A 17,921-nucleotide genomic window follows, 5' to 3' on the forward strand; every position below is an offset into this window, starting at 1 on the left:
GCGATGAGGGGTTCCCCTTCCTTCCTTTCTAATGCATTCCCCTTGTGCACTCGGTTATGTGGAACACAAATGCATATAAAAAAACACCATGCTGCACTATAGCGAGTTACAGCCACATACCATGTGAGGCATGTTGGAAACATTGCATGAAAACACACTCAGAACAGTATAACAAAAGGTTTGGTGGTTTCTCGGCATGATTGAGCATGCTTCTTTAGGCTGCATGTTATCTGATAGAAGAGCACAGCTGCACTATATTTGCTGGGGCTGTGTGTTTCATCCCAAATGAATACGCCAGAGAGCCTGGGACATTCAGTAATGCTCTTTAGATGTAGCCTCTAGAGGGAGATCCAATACATCTGAAGTATGTAGTTCTGGGTGGCATCTACCAAAACATACAGATCCACTGGCTGAGACAGGTGTGATAAGATGCGAATACACACGGGTTGTGTTGTTTTTGCAAGTCTGTGTGATCATTAGAGGTGTTAGTTACTGATCACTCCACCAAAACCATGCAGAAATAGCGGCAGGTTACCGAAACACTGATGGTGTCGATGGCCTGTCAAGAAGAAAAGGGCGACATGTTCAGTTTTGCGGTTTTGAAAAGAAAATAGTGTTCCTTACCACGCTACCATTTCTGGGCTTGTTTAAGTTTCCCCTGATGCCTAACTTAAGATTCAGTGATAAATGTCTGATGGACGCAACCATGTATATCTGGTGTCATTGACGCTTTCATATCACTCACCTGGAAAGCATCTAGAAGCTTCCCGTTGAAGTCGATGATGTCTGAGGAGCCCGTTGCGCCTTTTTCACCAGAAAAACCCTGAGGCAGAGACAGAGAAACATGAACGAGAGACACACAAACAACTGAAGATAATAACAATACAAGTGTTTCTGTTCATACACATACCATGGCTCCCTGTTGTCCTTGCTCTCCTATTTCCCCCTTGTCTCCCTGTTTGATCACACAAATGGCATATTATGGTCAAACTCTCTCAGACAATAGATATTTGAATTGTTTTAAATAGAAATAATGTTATAGCTCAGAAAAGTATTGATTCAAGATTCAAGATTCAAGATTTGTATTTGCCATTTGTGCCTGGACCAACAGTCCAGACACATTGGAACTCTTATGCAAGGCTCTCCGAGTCAACGTTTCAGAAATAATATAATATTATAAGAAAGAAAAGAAAAATACAAGATATAAAAGAGAACACTGTACAGAAGTGGTGATGTATACAGAGGGGTGGTACTATGTACAAGGACAAGAGAGGTGCTAGTATGTACAGTTTGGGGTACAGTTTTAAATTATATTGTTTTAAGTAAGAAAATGGCACATATTGCACATAAGTGTAGTGAGGTAGTGTTGGGTTATTGAACATATTTCAGTGGATTTGTGTTTAAATGCAATTTCATATCAGTTTTCTACCTTCAATCCCGGGAGTCCATCCATGCCCCTCTCTCCTTTTCCTCCGATACCAGACTCGCCCTGTTTTCACACACAGAAAACCTTCAACACAATCCACGGAAAGACAGACACATTTAAATACTTTAACGAGTGACGCTTATCTGTACCTTTGGTCCTGGAGGACCCTGTGGTCCCGGATAGCCGGACTCACCATCTACTCCCTGTCAATTCATAAAAGTCCATCAATGTCAAAAGGGCAAACCTTTGGTCACATGATGCTTCTGTAGCAAACAGCAGAATGTTACAAGACACTTGAGGAAAACAAGAAGTGAGTAAATTGAGTTGACTCAAGGTCAGATGTCTAGTAATGATCATACCGGCTTCCCAGGCAATCCTTGTGGCCCCTGAAGCAGAAATTTAATTGGTTACCATAATTATCCAGATACAGAGAAATGATAATCACAGACTTATAATTCATGAACAACAATCAGATGGCTTGAACTGGATTTGATCTGAACTCACCTCAACGCCATCACGACCTGGAAACCCCTGAGGAGGACAGAAGAGAAACGTAGTGACGAGACCGGAGATAAATCTTTACTAACGACTTAAACCACTTCCGCCACTAGATGTCAGTGTTTAGCAAGGCATGACGAGTGCATGGACTTGAGTTTAGCACGTTCTTGTTCTGAGCCAGAGTACTTAGCCTCCAGACAAGTGACAAATATAAACAAGATATGAATGGTTTCATATGCTATGGCTGTCGCAGTCAGATCTCAACCCAATTGAACTCCTATGAGAGATTGCGGGTGTTTTAGATAGCGCTCTCCAAGAGCATCATCAAAACACAAAATGAGAAAAAACAATTATTAAAACACTTTCTGCTGCCTTTTCCTTTGATGCGTCATCACATTTTCAATGTTTCCCATTTGCAGGAGATGAGTACGGAGCACTGGCCAGAACTCGGTGTATGATGATGAGCGATAAGCCAACACAAACACAGAGAGAGTATTCCATGTCCACTTTTTGGCATCTGTCCGTCGGTGGTTTGGTGGCTTGTTTAGGTGAACAGACCTATCGTGTCTGTTTGTGAGGGCCAGGTGGACGTCTGCTTGGAGCAGCTCAACATCTGCTATGAAGTCATCCATGGCCGAGACCACTTACTGGGATCTTGTGCAACACACTCTCTCACACACCCTACTACCAAGTTGATGTGTTTACTTGATCGGTCACTGCACTGCAATAAAAGCATGCTATAACTTGGTTATTAGCCTTCCACTCTGTCCTCATATTTTAAAAATAATGTGCAGAAGGTACTTCGAAGTGTCCCAGCTGGTTTTCGTCCTCCTGCTCTCTGCCCTCACATACAAACTGTCGTCCTGATCCTCTCTACTGTTATGTGGTCCTCTTTTATTATATGTATTCATTCTTACTCTTCTCTCACCCCTCTCACCTCCTCCTTCATCTTTCCTGCATAGCAGCGGGAAACAAATCACCGTTGCAAATCATTTTTTTAGTACTTTTTTTTATCCTGAGCGCAAAGGATGGATGGAGAGCAGTTCTGATGTCAGATACGTTTCTACATATGAAGAACCCTACATTTATATACGGACACATCCACCACAGGAGTTTCATGTAGCTACACATCAGGCAGAAACTAGTTGCAACTTTGTTTGAGCTTTCCATTTTAAAGAAACAAACAACGATGGTTTAAGGACGCCCATGCTGAGCAGGCTCACTTGCTTTCTCCTGCTCAGCCCACTCAACATGGAGCTGATCCAAGTGCCACTAGTGACGCTTTGTTTTTGCTGTTTTAGTTTTGCAATGCTTTTAATCAACTTGAAGAATATATATTTTCTGAACTGCGCGGGCTTTCTCTTTTGTCGTTTTTGTGTAATCTCTCAACTCACCCACTGTGACACCCACATTTTCCCTTGAATCCCTTCGCTGCCCTGTGCCAGTTGAGGGTAACACCGAATTCATTCCATCACTTGGTTAAAAAACAATTACCTTCCGAGCCTCTTTCTCGCTTTTCCATCCTACAGCCACAGCTTTATGCTGCCACTGCATATGAACTAAACTCTGGGAAGCAGAACATTAATTTAGAGAAACATAAACTGTCTTAGGCGAGGAGCACAGCTATTGTTTGGCGAGGCCGGCAAACTGGCCATGAACTCGCCGCAGTGCCATATCTGTTTCAGGGGTGCACAGCGACACAGTCGTGGTATAGGAGGGTGGGAGAAAGGGGGGCATGTTGGGGAACTTTGTGGCTGCTTTCTTACACAAACCAGATGAGGCCAGGAGAGAAGTTGCTATTCTGGAAGCTTTTAGGTAAGCCACAGCTCACTGGCAAACCAGGGAGAATGGAGATTTGGGTTCACTGCACTTACCCCCTTAATATATGTGCATAAATGCACATTTACTCACAGCATACACACACATATTTGCAATCTGTAACAACCTGGGCTTGAACCCACCAGGTCAACACAATTGGGGTAACGGCAGTTCCTGATGTTTTACATGACTGCATTCTTTGTGGTGTGACCTTAGTTAGAGGGTGAGCAAAAGGGAGAGAATGATAAAGGAGGACGAGAATAACAGCACCAAAGTGTGGCTGTGTATGGGTGCATTGGTTCATGTTGTGGGTATACATTTGTCTCTTGTGATGCATGAGGAGAAGCTCTCACCGACTCGCCAGCAGGGCCACGTGGCCCGTCCTTGCCTGTGTTCCCAGGGGGGCCTCTGGGACCTGGGGGACCTGGAGGACCAGGAGGACCAGCAGGTCCAGCCTGGCCTTGGTCACCCTGAGAAAAAAAAGAAGAAAACACAGAAGAATTAGGGGAAGAAATATTTTATCCATGAAAAAGCATTATGTCTTAATAGATGTTGTCTCGTATTGTCTATCTTGGTCTGTATCAGCGTAGGTTTAAACCCATTACTGCATTTCTTAAACCAATCAGAATTGTCAAGGGCAGGCCTAAACCTCTTTGGTTTACAAGTAGCAATGCTGGAGCTGCATTCATTCGGAGCCATGTTCGTGTCCATCTAAGTCCAATATTAACCCTTTTTTTAGCTCTGTTTTTAGTTTCCACTAACTCCTGGGAGAAACCTGCAGTTTAGCTGCTTAATACTCCTGCAGATAGTTACTAACTTTGTCCATCTCTGGTTTTGTGCTTGGCATACGGTGGGATTAAAGAGTTTTTCATAAATAACAGCTGAAACCGCAGAAAACAAAGCTAATGGTTGTGGGTCGGAAAATAACCGGACAATGAGCTAAAAGATGAGCTGATAAGAACTGAGGTTAATGGACCTCAGTGGGTTCATTACTGTGAGTGACTTAATTTATAAATAGACATCTAATTCATTGTCGGTATAAAAATGTGGATTATAGCCTTTAAATGTCTTAAATATAATTAGTTTAATAAATCATTTAGGCCCTCGATGGACTGGCGGCCTGTCCAGGGTGTCCCCTGCCTTCGCCCTATGTCAGCTGGGATAGGCTCCAGCGCCCCCGCGACCCTAATGAGGATAAGCGGTATTGAAAATGGATGGATGGATGGAAATCATTTAGGCCTTTCTACATCATTCAAAATCCTAATTAAACCTTTCCAGCATTAGCATGTAGCTTAGTAACTAAATTCACTCCAGTCATCCAATGTCATACAATAGATGGAGACTTAAAAAGGGACACTTGGAGACTGGAGTTGGCCAATAGCAGCAGTCCTCTTTTGGTGAGTCAGACAAAGTGTCTGACAAATGCACTCTTGCATACAAGAAAGCGTTAATTGAGGACAATGCCATCTGTTGAATGAAGTGTTTCTTTTATGATTATGATTCAGAAAACCAATATCAGAGTATCATCTGACTATCAAATACCCTTTCATCACTGGATCTACATCCAACTGGGGGTCATGTCTTGTTTGATGACTTCCACTCTCTTGCTTAGGCCAAACAGAAACCATTAAAGTCCTAGAAGTCCCCACAGAAGGGGATGTACTGAAGGCCCATTGTTGTCCCAACAGTCACATGGTGACACTTCCTCTGTACTCACTCATCTCTATGAACATTAGCATTTGCTTCGTTGTGGCAAGCAACATAGTAGAGCAAGAAAATGATATTACCGAGACCTTCAACTAGTAGACGAAAACCTTATTTTCTTGTACTATTAAGCTAATAAGGCTTCAATGTAACTGTCACCAACAACGCTTTTCTATCCTTCTTGTAATGAGAAGTACACCTTTCTGGAGTCTCTCTGAAATGTGTGTGCCTCATCTTCCAAGATGTTTTGATACATTTCTGGCTGCTTTAGAACTTTGATAAACCATTAAACAGAATAAGTCATACACAACTAAACAAGCCAGCACACTCAGAAAAAAACCACGGTATCAATGAAATGCAACATAACTGAGAAAGTACGAAAGAAGGGAGATGCATTGCTAATCAAAACATGCATACGAATGTTAATTAAAGTGTTAAAAGTGCACACATGCATTGTGGTGTACCTTCAGAAAGCGTCTCTGAAAACTACCGGACTGCTCTCCAGAGAGAAAGCCATGGTCATATCTGGGAAAGACCATCTGAGATGCAAGAGGTGCGGCAGGGACAAGAAGTAGAAATACAGGAGGAAAAAGGAAAGAGTGGAAAAAGAGAGGTGTGTGTGTGTGTGGGGTGGAGGGGGGGGGGGGGGGGGGGGGGACATGTTGAAGGACAAACGAGAGGGGAAAGAGAAACCAGAAACCAATCGTTAATAAAGAGACTGCAGATGAGAATCCAACCAAGAGGGAAATAACTGCTGGAAGAAAAACAGATGAGAGTTCAGCGGCCGCTGAAGCTGGAAGCCAAAAGAGAAAGCTCAAGGAGGGCGTTTTGCCCATTTGTCTGCAGCGATAGCGACAGATGAGCAGCCTGTCAGAGAGCGGAGGCTGCTGGGAGGACTACGCGACAGTTTGCTTGGAGGAACAAACCTTGACGGTGAGAATCTGATTACTGTGCAGACCTGCATATGTGCCGTAGTTAGGAGGGCCCTGAAGAGAGGAAGTGACAACGGGAAAGGTGAATAACTTACAGTGGCATACCAATGGGGTAGAAAAGGGCATGCCGAGATATACATTTGAGAATGAACAATCATCATCTGCAAATAGTGAGACATAAAGAGTGAGAAATACTGCAAAATCAAAAACAAGACCCAGTAACTGTCCCCTTTGGGGTTTCTTGTTCAAACATGTATTTAATTTTGTGTGTGCGTTTCATCTAATGTCTCCCCTCCGTCCCTTTGTGACCAAACCAAACAGAGGTGGCTTGGCTCTTCTCAGCCGACAGACAGTAACCCTAATGACGGTCTGCCAAGCTGAAAAAAGCAGAGTTTGTCTGCCGTCACAAAGTTCGGAGCACTGCGTCGCTTCTCTGGTTGAGTTCCCTCCAAAAACACATTGAATGAAGGAGGGAGGAATAACAGCAGGGGGATAGGAGGGAGAGAAAGAGCGCAGATGCTCGTCCACTCATGAGGTTCCCGTTAACGGGCTGCGGTGAGCGCTGGATAGCTGAGGTTTTTCTGACACCGTAGACCCCTCCTCTTCCTCTCTTTGCTTACACACTCCTCCCTCCCCCCCCCCCTGTCACAATCACTCATTCCCACCGTTCCCACCATGGAGACCACATACTGCACACATATGCTCCTTCAACCTCTCATAAGAGAATAGGCTGTTTCACAGCTGGTTTCTCCTTTACCTTGTTCTCATCAGACCGTCGGTTGATACTAAGACAATCAGCCATTCAACCTCGGAGCCCCGTCTAACCATGGGCTTTTTGTAGCTGCTCCAGGGGAGGCAAGAGGCGGTTTTGGCTGGAGATGAAACTCCCATCGTGGCTTGTCTTTCAACTAAGCTGCCAGACAAACTTAAACATGCATTCACAACATGTTTTTGACAGTATGGAGCCTGGGAAAAATGGCTACCGTCTTTTTGCCTTTCAATAAAAGTTGCTTTTTTGAGATGCAACACCACACATGGCCTTTTTTAATATGTTTTTGGTGGTTCTTTTACATCTGATTGTGTTTTAACACCCATGTTGTAATCTGTTCTGGGACCAGATTCAGCCTCAGTGCACTGAACATGATGAATTGACAGGAAGTCACGGGTTGACATAGATTCATGGCTGCTTCCTGTTTTCACATGTTTTCTCTCATCCTCTCGTAGATTTCAGAGGTGAATCACCGTACAATGTTGATATCAGGGCAAGGTGATGACTGAGCTTATATACTGATGATGATACTCCCACTGCTACATCTTTTATCGGCAGTGATTGAACTGGTGAGAAATCATGTTTTAAACATTCAAAGAAAAAAACTTTTCATTTGCTAACCATATCTATGAAAATGGACCCCCGATGCCAAACCTCTTTCATAAATACAGTAGTTTTAGGAGCTGCAGGGTTTGTTTTGATTCAAGCTTGTTTCTCTAAGCGAAACTGAGGTTTTTTCGGGTACAGACTTAACCGACGACTTCCAAGCTCCAGAAACCTTGTCCAAATGCAATATTTGCTATTTGGAAGAACTATGTAATGTATAATGCCAAAAAGATTGAATTCTTGCACAAACTATCAACTCAAAATCTGAGGAGATAAGCTGGGAAACCAAATGGTGTACACCTCGAAAGGAATCAGGAGTTTCTGTTATATTTCTGAGCCGCATCATAAATAGCCCTGTCAAATTCACAATCGATTTGTGCTCTGCTATAAAACAATAGTCATTCAGTCTCATTCCAATACTTGTAACACACACTGTTATGCCAATATTGCCATGATCCAACTCTTAGACGATTTATGACCACACATCTTATTATTCTGTAGCTCATTTGAAGGATATTTTCTCAAGAATGTTAACAATAATAAAGACAAGCAGCAAGTGGCTTTTAAAGAGGCTTTTATACACATTTTATTTGTGCGTTTTTTAAACTTGAAGTTATGGTTCTCATATTACAGGCCACTGCCAATATGGAAATTATTGACTAATATATATACTGTATATATATATTATTATTCCCTATTCCCTATTGTCAGTAGTCAATTATATCAATTATACAAATTGTTACATTAAAGTATCAATCAACTGACTAATCATTTCTGTTCTACGTTATGTTTCTACAATTTAACATCAAAGAGAAAATGATTTTGAATCGTTGAGTTTAAACCCCAAACAATGCATAAATTACCTCAGGTGAGTAAATGTGACTTTGACCTGATATTACACTTAATATCAGGTCTAGAATCCTCACACCAGTGTGAGGATTCTAGACTTCTTCAAAGAGGCATATTTTCTAACCACAGTGAATCAAACAAGAGATAATTACATAGATCTCATAGTGGGTGGAATGATATCACATGAAAAGACAACATAGACCAGATGAAGAGCTAGGTTACTCCGTAATAAAAAGAAAACATAGTTTGGGTGAGACTAGATGGCAGCTGTGGTGCACCGTCCCAACCATTGGGTTTTGATGGTGACGTTTAAGTATTTCCATCATTTTTTAATATCATCATTTCTCATCTCTGGCTTTGGAGATATGGCCAACTCAAAACTCATCACACAAGGCGGACTGCGTTGTTGATGCAGCTGCTGGGCAAGCGGCACAGGGTAAACAGACTTTCTTATGACTTATTAAAAGCCCAAGTGTTGAATGTCATGTGGGGAGAACACAATGTGACTTAAACTCATGTTCAGATGCGTTTGTCTGTTTGCACATGCACAAAGTCCCCCCAGCGCGACAACAGGGAAATGATTAGTAGTTTTTCAGATGTTGTAAAAACTAGAATTTCCTATTTGTGATGGTCTGTTTCTCTGTCTGGTCTGGGTTTGAATAAAGCTGCATGCATTCCCTGCGTTGGTGTTGGTTTCTTGCTGCAGACCTAAGACAGTCAGTTGCACGTATACGTGATAGAGAGCTGCAGATGTGGTTACAGCCAGGTATCTGCATTGTGGTTGAGAGGTATCAATCTGTTTATTTGAATCTAAATGTGTTTTTCCCCAAATGCCAAATTTTGTAAATGCTTGTTCCAGCTTTAATTACACATAAACTTTGTGTTGAACCTTTAGTTGTTTCAAAATAAAGTGTAAAACGAAGTGAAATCACAGTGTCTCGTGACCTTAAAAGCAGTGCAAATCAAAAAAGGAGACTGGCAGAGACAGAGAAAGACCAAAAAAAGAAAGAAGACAAAAACTGTAAGGAAGATATAAATGGAAGGATTTTTAAATTGCAAAGATTTGCTGAGGAAGACAATCAAAGGAAAGGCCTTTCCAGCCCAGTCAGCTAAAATGCACATAAAATAACATAACATAACATATCAAGTCATAACATCTCAGTCAAAGACAGAAAACATGACTTACTCTTGCACCAACGTCTCCTTGGTCACCCTGGGAGAAAAACAGGAACATAACAATTGTCAGCAGCTATTACCACTGTAAAAGCACACAGGACTAGGCATATAATACAATACTGCTACTCTAGACCAACTGTGACAGAAAGGCTTAAAAACTAACACTTGAATACGGGAAGGAAGTGCCTCCAAGGTCATTTGTACCAAACCATCTCAGGAAGTCAACGTTTACTGCATAAATCATTTGATACACCACAATCTGACAGGACGGGATGGAAGTAAAAGTAGGAGTGCTTGTTGGGGATTGTTGGTTCACTGATGAGTTCATGTTCTCATCACAGAGCTACAAGCATGATTACACAAAGGGAGCCAATTTTCCAAACCCCAGCCTCATCCGTCATGATGATTTGCAATTCCCGCCCATCCAACTGAATCCTGCTCCGACGGATGCCGTTTACTGCCGTTGTTCTTGTGGCTACGCTTATCCGGACAATTTTCGCTCGAGTGCAAAAAAAAAAAAATGTACACACACACACAAAGTAACACGGTGCGTACACAAACGACCGCATGCGACAGCCTCGTCCGCCCGCCCCGTTCAGCTCTTACGGTCACTTCGGGCAGGGCAGAGGTTCACAGAGCGGGGAAACATCTGGCTGTCATCGAGCCCCGAGGAAGGCCTGTAAACCTGTTTGGTGCCTTGATGTGAGAATGTGCGGAGACATACGAGCTCATACACAACTACATGTAATCTATGGCTCGTTTGATGGGCGCGCAGTGAAAACGTGAACGTGGGAGGGCTGCAGAGAACACCTGTGAGCTTGTGTGTAAGTGTGTGTGTGCCTGCATTTCTGAAGCTGTCCGCCTGTGAGAAATACATCTATACAGTGCAATCATTGACTTGTCTGGCAGGACAGTTGAAATCCATACCTTTTCTCCCTTGGGTCCGGCTGGTCCCTGTAGGAGGGAGGAGATAATCAGAGACAGTTGGTCAAGATAAATAATAAATCATATGAGCAACATGCACAGTGCAGTACACCTTAAACTGGCTGCTTGCAGGGAGCATTCAATCAAATGGTGAGGCGAGGCAGTCATGCAGGTGTGTCATTGAGACTTCTCAATCACAAATCACTTCTGTCTGAACATATTTCACAATAAGAGTACCATCTGACATGTGGTTGGAGCGAGCGGGTTTTTCAAGGCTTCTCTTTGTGAGATAAAAACTGTTTTGCTGAGACATAAAACATAATGGGGCTGCATGTTCCTTTGTTGCGTCTTTCTTTCAGAGGGGAAGATGTTTTAGTAGACGTGGAATGCTGGAAACGCTAACTAAAAACACAGGGCATACACTCATGTATATGTGAGACGCTTACACAAAGTGACAGTGTGTGTTGGGCCTTTGACATTGTTTCATGAACACCAGGCCTGCAGATGAGCTAAACCCTGTCAGTTGGGCTGTGCCGTGCCCTCGGCCATCCGTCTGCCTGCCTGTCACAGAGGCACAAGGACCCCAAGTGTGGCGGCACCACACACCGCAGATTGACAGGGAGAACGGCTGTCTCTGATCTCAGTCTCTAAAAGTGACTACAGTGAGCAGTTCTCACCTCTGACATCCCGGACACTTTTCTCACAACTCTATCCTCTAACGTGTCTATTATTTCCACTCTTCCTGTATTTCACTCTTGTTCCCTCACTCTGCTTCGATTCAGTCTCCAAATTTGCCATGCAATCCGGTGTGAAGCCGCCCTCTCTGATTTGATCCACATTTCCTCTCGTCTTCACTGTCTGTCAGACGTTTTGTCTGGACTGGAGCTCTAACTGTGTCCCAGTATGTATCTGAGGAGGGGGGTCTGGTGCAGAGGATGAGCAGCAGTGAGTTAACGTGACTAGCGACATGATAAGGAGCAGCAGCTCATCTCCTGCTCTGCTCTAAGCTTCTGTTCATGGAAAGAAGATATGAAGGAGGAGGACGAAGTGACCTGCAGGTAGTCGTAGTATTAGGTGTGTAATTTCAGTTCAGTCTCTTTAATCTCCTAGTTCCCCAAGTCAGTCAAACATTGTTCAAATCAAGCTTCAACTTTATTTTAATTTCTAGTTGAGATCCCAAAGTTTCTAAAGAGATAACAAATGTTGAGCAACTACATTTGGAAGTTTACTTTATTACAAATGTTTAGTTTTTGATGTCAGAGTTTTACCCTGGTTTTAATAGCATCTGTAATGCTTTTGGCAGGAATGATATTTGTGTCAATAACTTTGGGTCTATGCTTACAAAGGTTATAAAAAAAAATTAGTCCATGAGCTTTAAATAAATATAAAGTTATTCTTCTATTCTTCATGTGATTTTAGAAGTGGGAAAAACTGTTTTTGTGAAGATAAAAGGTTAAATATTGACCTTGTTTTTAATCTATAACCATGACATTTAGTTTAGTTTATGGTGGTTGAACTCCCTCTTATCTCGTCAATGTTCCTTTAAACTCTATTTATTCTTGGAGACTAACCCTTTGACTCCCCTGGCCGTCATCCAACAACAAACCAAACTGCTTTCATCCTTTATTCTCCTGTTTTCATCGCACCTAGCATCCCTTGTGTACTCAGGCGACCCTGGTCACGTGGTCTGTGTCACACCTGCTGGGGTTTTATTACGGCATACGCTCGGCGATGGGGAGAGTCCTCTTTAAAGGACAGGCTCAGCTTGAGTTCTCCTTTTGTAGGAAACAACAGCTTAATGGTGTTTGGAGAGGAGCTTTTCAAACAGCTCTCATTAAGCTGTGAAGAGTTTACCTTTCAGCAGATGACTCGTTCTTCTCGTGGGCAAAGGGAGGGAGGGGGGGGGGGGGGGGTTAGAGGGGGTCCCATAATGACTTTTTAAAGAGCTTCTGTGAGGTTGTAAACTCTTTTCTCTCTCTCTGACTTTTCTCACTGGTGTGTAACACATTCGCTCTGCTTCGCCTGTTTCCACGCTATACCTGGGTGTGTCTGGGGGCGCGGCGAGGTAGGGTAGGGGAAAAGTGATGGATGGGACTCAGAGGTGAAGTGCAAAGGGGATTTCAGCACCCGGTTCAGTTGAGCCATGAGTCCCCCGTGGCTATGAGCCCTGGGATGACTTAAGAGGTGGAACAAGAAACAAGACGGCTACCGTGTTTTTTTTTCACTCACTTGCAATGTCCCCTTGGGAAAAGTAAAGATGATTGATGAAGTTTAGCAAACCATCACCTGTCTTACAGGTCACATACCCACCTGGATTCTTAGAGAATTAAATGCTTTAGTGTAATTTAGAAAACTAAAACAAAACGTGTGTGATGGTGTACCTGGCTTCCCTTGGGACCTGGAACACCCTGAGAGGAGAAACACAGAGTTAAAGTCAAACTATTGTCAGTCACTTGAAGCAGGTTTTACACATTTCATCACAGGAATACTCACTGGTTTCCCATCCAAGCCAAGAGGACCCTGTTGGAGGAGAGATGAAGAGAAATGATGAAAAGACAAACGAGAGCAACGAAGAACCATTCAATTAATAGTTTGCCATTTTGGGAAATATAATTGTTCACTTTTATGACATGAAATAGATGATGAGATTGATCCCACTCTTAAGTCTCATGAACGAGGGCCAAGGAACAGTTAGCTTAGCTAATCACTGCGACTGGTAAGGAAACAATCTACCACCACATATCTTTTTTACTCTTCAGCTTTTGTACATTATAAACAGACGAGATATACTGTGTTGATTAGTACACTTTTTACAGATATCAGACTGGTATCAACCTTCTCATTTTCGTCTCAGAAACAGTTATATTTCCAACACATTTATTTCCAAATCCTTCCAAAAATGTCTGTTAGTCTGAGCAAAAAACATGACTAAGACACCATTTGTTTTAAATCCACTGACAACACCCCTCCAGGCTTTTATTCATTAGTATTGTTAACGTCTGAGTCTTATCTCCATATAACAAAGTAAGTGATCTTCGGTTAGGAAAAGCAGTTAAATGGATTTGGCAAGACAAACGTTTCAAGGGAGGACATTAAAAGGCATGCATGTAAACAACGGAGAGAAAACAGCTGCAAATATTGGATGAAAAAGTAGGAAAATTAAGAACTTTTTATACAAATGTTTGATACTGCACCCATTTAACTCTGTGTGTATGTGTGTGTGTGTCTGTGTGTCTGTGTGTACAATGAGACTCAAATAATAAGACGTTTCCAGGTGGTTTGTAATTATTCTAAGGTTTAGAGTGCGGTGTCCAACATAATAGACTCAGGGTGGATTTGGTCCAGATGGAATACTCTTTCACACAACGCCACATCTCCCGCATCTCTGTGTGTTTGTGGTGATGAGATAATCCAGCAGGCAGCTAAACACGATTAAAGTCCCCGTCCATCCTCACAAGTGCTGAAACAGCAGTTGGAGTGGTCCACCTTGTTTACCTCTATAAAAACACAGCCTTTCAGTTCAAAGGCCCAAACCTTTAGATCCCTATTTAAACTTGAAGGAGCAGTTGGATCAAACTTCCCTAAAACACTTAAATGTGATGTATGTTGTAAAGGCTAATGTTGACTTCCTCCTTAATAGCCGCACTCAAACTTAAGCCTACAGTTTTTACGGGATCCCTTGAGTCGTTGAGTTGCACAACCGCTCACAGTCCTGGTTGCTCTGCAGACTGGAAACCATCTTCAACAATTGTCATTTCTGTCCTTGGATGGCTTTCATTAATTGGGCTTTTCTCTTATGCTCCCTGTTTTACTGGGTGCTATCCGGCCTGAGATCTTGTCGTAAAAACCTACCGGTGTCATCGCTGCCTGCTTTGATGGATGGAGGAAAGAGGAGAAGCAGCAAGGAGGCAATGATACTCGGGAGCTGCTCTCATTAATAGTTCATGTGGTCGTATCTGCGGCCCCTCTTTAGTCTTGTAATGTGACGGCTATGGCTATAAACCCTCTTTAAAAACGTAACTGGCTAGTCTGTATAAAAGAGGGTTATAAGAAGTTCAGCAAAACGCCTTGGAGGCTCCTGATGTCGTTTTGATATCGGGTCCCTTGTGAAATCAGCAGTAGTGGAAAAAATTACTGGGACTAGTCAGATAATCAATAACTTCCCCCTGACTGAAGTTGAGAGCAGTGCAAGGAGTAAGGATGTAATGCTGGATGCTACATACAGAACAGAGCAGGTTATAGTTTCACTACTCTATTAAATGCAGCACACTGTGTTCATCATGTCAGGCATGCAGGTATGAGCCTACAAATGTCACAGTGAGCTTTCCCGGGTATTTGTGTCTATGTCTCTGGATCTATGCGTGTGTGTGTGTGTGTTTGTATGCAGTGATATCTCTGCATCTGTCAGCGTTTATAAGGTAGAGTTAGGAGTAGATGAGGTGTATACGGTGAGGTCATCGGTTGTGGCAAAGTCTGAACCGGAGCAAAAACAGACTGATTTATGGCTGCTAACAAGCCACACAGTGGCCTGTGAGCAGAAGGTATAAGATAGCTGTGTGTGTCTGTGTGCAAGGGAGGGTTTTTTCTCAACAGTAAAATCATGTATCTAATAACTGGCAGCTGACAGTTTGCATCCTTTAGAAGTATATAGTAGATACATAACTTCTATGACCAAACTTCTATGACAAAAATATGACCCAGCATTAGCTACCTGGAGCAATAAGTCCAGGAAGCTCTTCTACAACTGATTAGATGAGATACTTTAAAATATCTGTATTTTTTTAAGAGCCACTGTGTGGCAGTGTGGTGCAAACCTACAGTATACACAATAGTCAAAGATGCAAAAGAGCTGAAAAAAAAATAAAAAAAATACAAATAGAACAGGCCGAAACCAAAAAAGCAATATTAAAATCTCTCAGTCTAAAACAACAAATGGATCAGGTCATCGAATAAAAGGACGGCTAGAGTAACATAGAAAAAAAACAAGCTTAATGTTGAGAAAATAAAAAAATAGGCCAGAGATTACCACCAAAACCTCAAGTGAATGTGTGGGAAAAAGACAACCCCTTTTTTCCCTGTAAGTGAGGCTCTTTATTTCTAGTCGACGTCGCCATCTTGTCCTGCAGCGTCCCTCAGTAGAGACAAAATTAAAATGTTTTGACTCCCATCAATTAGATGGCTTTTAAACACATTTCTGGAAAATAACTTGGCCTGCAGGGGGGCATATGTCTGGGTCTATGTTTGTGTACGTGTGTGTGCATGCTCATGTGTGTCTTAATCCCAATGAAACATGGCGAGGAGTGTCTCTGCTGTCTTTATTGTACTCCCTATGGTGCAGACTGGTAATTATCCTGCACGGTGTAATTTCTGAGGATGCTGCTTGAAAACTTGGTGTCTGCACATCAGAGCAGACATCTCAGCCAGAAACACACATGGTTATGTGTCGCTCACATTAGACTCAATGAGCTTAAACCATGTGCCGTCAAAATGAAGGAAGATGGTGAGAGCGAGCGAACCCTTTCCACTCCCCTGGTTCTACTTTCCTCCTTTGATACCTTTTCCTCTCTCGCAGCGGTCCACCTACCCACTGGTGAATATGTTTCAGTCCCCCCTCTCTGTTTACTTTCGTGTTGCCACAGGGTTAGAGCTCCACTCTAAGTCAGCACAATAAAGCATACCAGAGTGCTGTGTGTGGGACAGAAAATTACTGACATGTTTTCGGGTGACTGTCTGGCTTTAATCTGCACTCAGCGGCCTGGAAGGCTGAACAATAGAGGCCTTGGCCTGTTTCTGCTGAGTGAGGGCCGCTGTCTGTCACAGACTGGCACTTTTGTATAAACACGCCAGTGGCAGGACATTCAAATGAGAATCAACTGGTGTGTGTTTACCCCTCTGCACTGTTCTGTCAGCCTGCTTGACTTTGATTGTTTGACAGTGAAGGCTCTTTTCTGAAACTTAAACCTCTCGCCTGTGATTTATGAGAGGAAGAAGTGAGAGGGGTTACATGAGGAGAAAAAAACATACATCAGCACGCACAAACACACACACACACACACAAACACTCACACACACACACACACACACACACACACACACACACACACACACACACACACACACACACACACACACACACACACTTATGGCGTTATGCTTGAGGTACACACAGGCCACATGCCATTAACACTGTTTATCACATAACTAATGCTTCAATGGAAGTGGACTGCTGCATGCATTAGTCTGATGAACCTAACAACTGTTAAACATGTGTGTGCTGCCTGAATGAGGTGAAGAACATGCACACTCACACACTGGTAAACATGCACACAATTATGCACATAGCTTATATGACAATTGGTTCATGCTGGAAGACGTATTCAGACCTTTCACTCAAGTAAAAGTAGTAATTCTACAGTGGAAATACTCTTGGTCATGCAATAAACATTTTATTTTTAAGTAAATGTACCAAAAGTAAACATACTCATTAAGCAAAATGGCTAATTTCCAAATAATATGATAGCAATGGATAATAATAATTATGGATGCATTGACGTGTACATCATGTTAATGATGCAGCCGGTAAAGGTGGGACTAGTTTTATATACTGCTGGATAGAAGGGATTAATTAAGTCTTTATAATGACACATCATAATAATTTATTGATTAGATTTTGTATCATAAATCTCAATTAGCAAAATAACTAAAGTTGTCAAATACATTTAGTGGAGGATAAAGTACAGTATTTGCCTCTCAAATACAGTATAAAGTAGCAGAAAATGGAAATACTCAAGTAATGTACAAGAACCTAAAAACGTGCACATTATTTGAGTAAACGTACTTTACCGTTAAATTATGTGTTAATGTGTACAGTATGTTAATGCGAGAGTGAAAAAGTGCTGGAAAGCAATCTCACTGTTTGTTTTAACAATGGGAAAATAAAGAAAAAGAAGTTCCTGCACAATACAAGCCCTCCGGAAACTGACTTGACTTATTTGTGTTGATGTGCGCATTCCCTCTCCATGTGAGAGAAGTGAAAACATATCACACACAGACCACTGACCACTTACAGTTCTGGCATTTGTTACAGAGATCTACATAAACTATGGGCGGTTGGATGGCGTTCAATCACATCTACACAAACGGACACAGATACACAAACACTGTGACCCAACTGAAGAATTTCCCTCTTTAAGCTTCAGTGTTTGAAACTTGATAATCT

At 42.3% G+C, this 17,921-nt stretch overlaps 1 protein-coding gene across 1 annotated transcript in view; it reads right to left on the reverse strand.

Moving 5' to 3' along the window:
* The window catches only part of si:dkeyp-44a8.4 (collagen alpha-1(XXIII) chain), a 109,295-nt gene that overhangs the window by 8,344 nt on the left and 83,030 nt on the right, over positions 1-17,921 (reverse strand). Inside the window, 13 exon segments of the mRNA XM_034542931.1 lie at positions 536-559; positions 746-823; positions 911-955; positions 1,430-1,489; positions 1,576-1,629; positions 1,786-1,812; positions 1,931-1,957; positions 4,096-4,212; positions 5,911-5,985; positions 9,789-9,815; positions 10,706-10,732; positions 13,084-13,110; positions 13,196-13,222. Coding sequence (XP_034398822.1) covers positions 536-559; positions 746-823; positions 911-955; positions 1,430-1,489; positions 1,576-1,629; positions 1,786-1,812; positions 1,931-1,957; positions 4,096-4,212; positions 5,911-5,985; positions 9,789-9,815; positions 10,706-10,732; positions 13,084-13,110; positions 13,196-13,222 — 615 coding nt within the window.

The sequence above is a fragment of the Cyclopterus lumpus genome, chromosome 10, assembly GCF_009769545.1.
Source record: "Cyclopterus lumpus isolate fCycLum1 chromosome 10, fCycLum1.pri, whole genome shotgun sequence".
In the NCBI taxonomy this organism is placed as follows: Eukaryota; Metazoa; Chordata; class Actinopteri; order Perciformes; family Cyclopteridae; genus Cyclopterus; species Cyclopterus lumpus.